Below are 6,813 nucleotides of genomic sequence, written 5' to 3'. Positions count from 1 at the left end.
ACTTATTCCAATGGTTGTCAAAATTATACCTCTATGAACACTGGGCTTTTGAGCATTTGGATTATACGGAAAAAAAAGAAAATTCCAACCTTTCCTCCAAAGTAAAAATATATATACATTAAATTCACGAATATTCTTTCCATTTCAAATATTCTTACTCAGTGACCATCTGCTCCCGCTTCTCTCCACTAGAATCTGGGTCAAGGATAGAAGCTGGTCCGGCACAAAGTTAGATGAACTGTCTTACATTTAATCAACCAACATTACAAAGTGTTCACGCTACATACAACTTCATAACATCCAGGTCTGCGGGCACCTGTAAAACAGGGGGACCTCCAACCTCTATCCTTCTACAGGTGGGCAACCCGAGGTCCCGTCCACAGTGCTCGCCTGTCCAGCCTCCTGCCACATCCCTGGCTGGGGATCGCTGACCGGCAGGCTTCTGGGTCCTGAACACAGACCTGGGCCCTCCTCAGGCCTTCACTCGAGGCTGCTGGGGCAGGGGGCGCTGGCCGAGGTGTGGGCATGTGTGGGCCGGCACCACAGGAGACAGCTGGTCCAGGGGCTCAGAGACCAGGCTCAGGCGAGTAGGTCCCATCCCCTACGGCCGGAAGGACACAGAGCTGAGGTGACAGAATGAGAAGCAGCCCAGGGCATTCCAGACGTGACGCTAGTTGTTGGGAGGGACAGAACGGGGACAGAGGCTGAAGACCATCGGGCCGCTGAGAAAGCCGGAGACACGGGTACGGCGGGGCAGGAGGAGGCAGCTGTACCCACACACGACCTCTCTGGCAGGCAGGGCCGGTGTGGGGGGGCTCATCCTCTGCCCATCCTTCCGCTCCTGGACCTGGGTGTGGCGGAGCAAAACACACAGGGCTGGTGCACGAAGGTGAACACAAGCACGAACATCGCCGCGGCAGGCTTGGGGCTCAGGGGGCGGGAGGAGATGGGAGCTGCAGGACCTGGGACGAGAGAAGACAGGGTCAAGGGCAAAGGGAAGGAAGGGGCAGGGTGCGGGGTGGGTGGGAGTGGAGCTGCCGGGAAGAGTCTGGACGGGCGAGCTGGGTGGTCGGTGCCGGTCTCCAGAGCCGAGGCCTTGCGTCCGAGCCAGCGGCTTGGTGTCGGAAGACCCAGATCTGAAACCTGGCTCTGTGACCTGGACCAGTCATTGTGCCTCTCAAAACCCCTTTTTATAACCTGTAAAGTTCATACTACCCAGCTTGGTTGATGCGATGATCAAGGGACAGTGCCCACACCTGTGAAGCACTGTGCAGCTAGCTGTGTGCCCCTAACATGAAGGGGGCCTAAAAATGATTGGCTTCTGAGGTGTTAAAGGACAGAGCCTGGGTCCCCCACCCTGGGGACCGTCGCAGGGCAGCGCAGTCAGGGGGTGGGGGTCAGTTCTGCCTTCACGGAGGGCAGGAGGGGCGTTCCCTCTCCTTGACCTGGCCCCGGGGGCTCACCTCGTCACTCATACTCTGGGTCTGCCATCTGCTCCAGGAGCATGTCCTCCGTGTCACCGAACTGTGAGAGAGAAGGAGCTGGAGGCCAGAGTCCGGGATTCTCCTTCCCCTCCCGGCCCCTGGGCTTGGAGTGGCAGGCGGGAACTTGCATGGGGGGGACCCCAGGGGCCCCTCCTCCCACCAGCCTTCACCCTGGGACTGCCTGCCACAGAGGCTCCTGCCACCCAGGGGCTTCCGCTGGAGACCCCCGAGGGTGGTTGGTCATTTGCTTCTAATGTCTCTCCAATCTGGTCCTTTAAAAATCTGCACTTGTAAAGTCCCTCCATTTTTTTAGCTTCTGGTACAGAAACGGAGGGAACAGATAGACCACAGAGGCCGGACATGGGGGAAGGGGAGCAGGCCACCCACGATGCCCTGACGGGTCCCCGGAGAAGCACACTTGCCTCGATGTGGTACACTATGCGCCAGAAGCTGGAGTCTGAGCCTCGGTACCTTCTCCCGGGGTAGAGCTGCCACATGACGGGCAGCAGGTACGGGCCCAGCTGGCTGGGGCACACAGGCTCCCCCAGGGGGACATCCTCCTGACGCATGAGGACTTGGAGGCTACTTTCTAACTGAAGAGAAGAGAAGGGCAGGGCACACCTTCACGGTCCTGCACGCACAAATACCCACGGTCCATCCTGCCACCCACCCAGCCCAGCCCGCATCTAAGATGCTGGTGGTCACTGTTCCCAGAGGCTCCAATCCCTAAGCCAGGCACGCTCCTCTCAGGGTCTCTGGCTGGGCCGAGATGACCAGCACTCGAATGGGTCTAGATACCCAGACAGGGCCACAAAAGGTCCACTTCGTGACAAATGCCTGGTTGCCGGGGTATGCCGTGGGGCCCCGGAGCTTCTGTAACTATGGAGTCTGGTGCCTATTTCAGCTGATGGGGGATTTTCTTGGATTCTTCTTTATCATACAACCTCTTTTAAACAAGATCTCCCCAGACCCCAGAATCAGGTGACAGCCCACTTGTCACCATCTCTGCCACTGTTCCTGTTTCATCACCTCTTGCTGGGCTACTGTGACAACTGCCCAACTTGCCGCCTACTCGGCCCTGTGGCCCACAGCCGAGACTCAGCACCGCAGCCAGGTGTGCACCTAAAAATCACGTCACTCCCCTGCTGGCTGCCCTCCGACACCTTCCAATCGCAGGCAGATGAACTGAAATCTTCACCATGGCCCGAAGGCCCCCAGAGCGGCTCCCTGTCTCTCTCACCTCCTTCTGTTCCATCCTGGACCCTCCACCCATTCCAGCCACACAGGCCTCCTCGCAGTGTCTGGGATGTGCACACACCCAGAAATCTCTCACACCTGCTGTCCTCTGCCTGGAACATTCTCCCCTAAATCCATGAAGGGCTCACACCCTTTTTTTAAGGCAGGTCTCTGCTCAAATGTATGTCTATAAAGACAAATGTCAGCAAAATCCAACTTTTATGATATACATAAGAGGCATGTCCCAGATGTCCAGAAAGGTTTCAAAGAAAATGATGGGCAAAATGTGGCAGGCACATGCCAATTAAAACTCTGGAGGGGAGGGCTTCCCTGGTGGCGCAGTGGTTAAGAATCCACCTGCCAACGCAGAGGACACGGGTTCAAGCCCTGGACTGGGAAGATCCCACATGCCGCGGAGCAACTAAGCCCGTGCACCACAACTACTGAGCCTGCATTCTAGAGCCTGGGAACCACAACTACTGAAGCCCACGAGCCCAGAGCCCATGCTCTGCAACAAGAGAAGCCACCACAATGAGAAGCCCATGCACTGCAACAAAGAGTAGCTCCCGCTCGCCACAACTACAGAAAGCCTGAGCACAGCAACGAAGACCCAACACAGCCAAAAATAAATAAATTAAAAACAAACAAACAAGAAAAACTCTGGAGAGGACTAGCCTGAAGACCTCACCCCACTCATCCTTGCCTGCCCTCCCACTGTAGTTATTCTACAGAACTTACCACCGGCCTCAATTAGAGTGCTGTCCTTCTCCCCCAGCAGAATGTCAGCTTCACAAGCAGTGAGATTTAATCACATTCACTGCAAAACCCCACAGCCTAGAATCCTGCTTGGCATAAAAATTGGACTCTTATCTTTGTTCAATGATTATTTTTCCAAAGTGGAAATAGCTTTTCAAAATTTTTGTCTATGAAGTAAATTAGAACTCACTGTTAAAAAATAATTCAGATCACCCTGCAAGGTGTAAGTGTGGAAATCATCATTCTTGCTGTGTTAGTATATAACCTTCCATATCCTTTAACCATTTTACGTTTGTTTATTCATCTCTCTCTTGTTGACTTATGTAAATCTTTACATATTAAGAATACTGGTCCTTTAAGTTATGTGGGGAAATTCCTGCCCCATGGTTTGCTAAAGGGTTATGTTTTGTCCAGAATTTATAATGATTAGCTGAAAAACTCTGCTTCACAGTTTCAGCATCATGTTGAAGAAGATATGTCCCAACCAGAGATTAAAAAAAGATATTCACTTAAATTTTCCTCAAATACTTGACTTACAGTGAATATTTGACTTGATTTTAAAAAGTATATATATGGGGCTTCCCTGGTTGTGCAGTGGTTGAGAGTCCGCCTGCCAATGCAGGGGACATGGGTTCGTGCCCTGGTCCGGGAAGATCCCACAAGCCGCGGAGCGGCTGCGCCCGTGAGCCATGGCCGCTGAGCCTGCGCGTCCGGAGCCTGTTGCTCCGCAACGGGAGAGGCCACAACGGTGACAGGCCCGTGTACCGCAAAAAAAAAAAAAAAGTATATATATGTATATAAATATGTATTTCAAAATCTTAAAAGCCAATAAAGATGCAAAGTTTAGATGGTGGTTATGACTCTGGAATCCCAACCCCATTACCTACAAGCAGCACTACTTTGAACAGATTTACATTTTTATGCCTCTGTTTCCTCATCTATAAAATGGGAACACAGTCACTCTCAGTAACTTTTAGCTGTCCTGATATTACATTACATAAATGTTCTAATACGACATTTAAATTTTTCTTTTATACGTTCTTTCTTTGGTTTATATATGGAAAGTTTCAACATTTTTCACCTAAGTTTGAGGAAATCCATGCTCCGATGGAAAGTGCTGTAAGAGAGTTGTATTTCTTAAAAAAAGAAAAAAAAATTAATTAAAGAGCCATCTTAAGGCATTACACATAAAACAAAGTCAACGTCTATTCAATACTGGCTTTTATACTACTATACACCTTGTGAAGTTTGTTTCCTCCAGAGCACAGAGGAGGTATGAAATATTCCAAACTCTAGAGCAGTGCTTCCCAAACTCGGTTGATCGTAATCTGTTGAGGGTTCTTTCAAAATACAGATTTCTGGGGCTCATCTATGGAGATTCTGATAATTGGCCATGTGTGTGAATCACTTACTTTGGAGATTATTCCCATTTTATGGATTAGAACCCTGAGGCCCAGAGAAGTTCTATTTTACTCAAGATCATATTCATACACTCCAGACGCACTGGGTCCCCATCCTTTGGCCAACGTGCCTCTCTCTGTGTTTCTCCCACCCTCCTTCCTGGCCCGGAGAACTGTTCATCCTTGCACTCAGTGCAAAGTGGTTTCATCTGTGAGTCCCCGGCCGCCCTGGGTGGACCTGCCCTTCTGAGCCTCCCCGCCGCCCTCGCCCTGCGGCATGTGAGGGGCTCCTCCAGGGCCTGCACGGCCCGGGGCGACCCGGCTCCAGAGCCCGGGCCACGGATGGGACGCCCATGCTGCCCCGTGCGCCCGACCCCAGAGCGTCTGTACCTCGATGGTTACGGGCAGCCAGGTGCGCTGGTTCTCGTCCACATACACGGCCTTTTCCCAGATCCACAGGTGGTCCGGGTGCAAGGCCGTGTGCGCCCTGAAGAAAGGGAGCTCGCCCATGGTGACGCAAGCGGTCTAGGAAGCAAGGATTGGAGCCTCTCCGGGCTTCTCGCTGGTCCACGGGCTGCGGAACCTCGATGCTTTATAACGGGACGGTGCGCGGGCGCCCCCACGCGGCGGGGCGGGAGGAGGGCGGGGCGGGAGGCGGGCCGTGCCGAAGCGACAGGATCTGACCCTGCACCGAGGCCTGCCTTGTGCCCTGAGACCCTGGCAGCGTCTAGGAGCGCAGATCCAGCCCCACAGACCCAGGACTTCCTCCATGCTCACAGCCAGCCAGCCTTGCCCTCCGTCCCCTACTCCCCACTGCTGGGGAGGCACTCGGGTCTGTGGCTTTGGCCTTTTCTCCTGTCAGGAGGCACCTGCGTCCTCCGCTCCCCTCGACACCCGTGCCCCACTGTCCGGGACAGCCACTATGTGTGGCCGCTCAAGACTGGGACTCGGAGCCTCTGCTTGGAGCTCACAGTCGACATGTGGCCGCCCGGAGCCAGGGCCCCTGCACATCTGGGATCAGAACAGTGCAAGCCTGAAGCAGGCCTGGACTTTCCCAGGTTCACGGCACCACTGTCAGCCTGTGGATTTGGGTATCGCAGTCAATTTCCTTGGTAAATTGCAGCTCTTGAAGCCCCCCTTCCCTCTCTCCAACACGTTTTCCATTCATTGATGATGCTGTGGTCATCTGATAGCTATTCTGAAACGTGGTAGTGAAGAAGCATGGGTTTTTCCCTTTATAGTCTTTGAATTCATTAGTGAAAACATCCGTTCCAAAATGAATGCTTAAAAAGAAACCCCTCCCTCCACCCCAAGATCAATGGATTTGAAAAGTCCCTGGGGTTCTAGAATCAAGCATTTCTCTGTAAATTACATCGAATAAGGAAAAGAATTTCACTTCATCTTGCTGTACCACATGCCCATGAAGGCAATTAAGAAACTAAAATACGAGAAACATGTAAAAGGAGCTCCAGCCTCGTTGCTCAAACGATACCAGTGGTGCCTCACCTTCCAGCTCTTTCTTGTCTCTCTGACTAGGCACTAAGAAAATAATTTATGATCTTTTGAAATGTCTCAGAAGTGAAAATGAGCTTAACACCTGATCCCTCTGTCAGCAAAGGTATGTATCTGCTTCTCTGCCTAACCAGACAGCCTAATTCCCAGGAAGGTGCTGAGGTGAGCTAAGGTGATGGAGATATAATTAGATTTACCATGAACACAAAATAGAAGACAAAAGCCAAGTAAAGTTGGGAGCGGAGGCAGGTGACATGAGCCCAGCAAACCTCTTTCCCACTGCAGCCCCTAATGGTGCTACTATTTAATATTCAGACTTGTGGCTTTCAGGCGGCTTTCCCTGTGAATGGTTCTTAATTCCGGACCCAGATAGCCACTGGGAGCAAGATAATACGGTCATATACTCTGTTGAGGAAGTCTCAGCC

The 6,813-nt window shown here is 52.2% G+C and overlaps 1 protein-coding gene across 1 annotated transcript; it reads right to left on the bottom strand.

Moving 5' to 3' along the window:
• Positions 1-1,467: 1,467 nt before the first annotated feature.
• Positions 1,468-5,386, bottom strand: TCL1A (TCL1 family AKT coactivator A; the record flags this gene model as incomplete). Its single annotated transcript, XM_082837560.1, has 3 exons — positions 1,468-1,524; positions 1,907-2,077; positions 5,267-5,386. The coding sequence occupies 3 exons, from the start codon at positions 5,384-5,386 to the stop codon at positions 1,468-1,470; spliced, it is 348 nt and encodes a 115-aa protein (XP_082693686.1).
• Positions 5,387-6,813: the final 1,427 nt, after the last annotated feature.

The sequence above is a fragment of the Leucopleurus acutus genome, assembly GCF_964270905.1.
Source record: "Leucopleurus acutus genome assembly, chromosome: 1".
In the NCBI taxonomy this organism is placed as follows: domain Eukaryota; kingdom Metazoa; phylum Chordata; class Mammalia; order Artiodactyla; family Delphinidae; genus Leucopleurus; species Leucopleurus acutus.
This window is presented reverse-complemented; position numbering and strand designations above follow the sequence as displayed.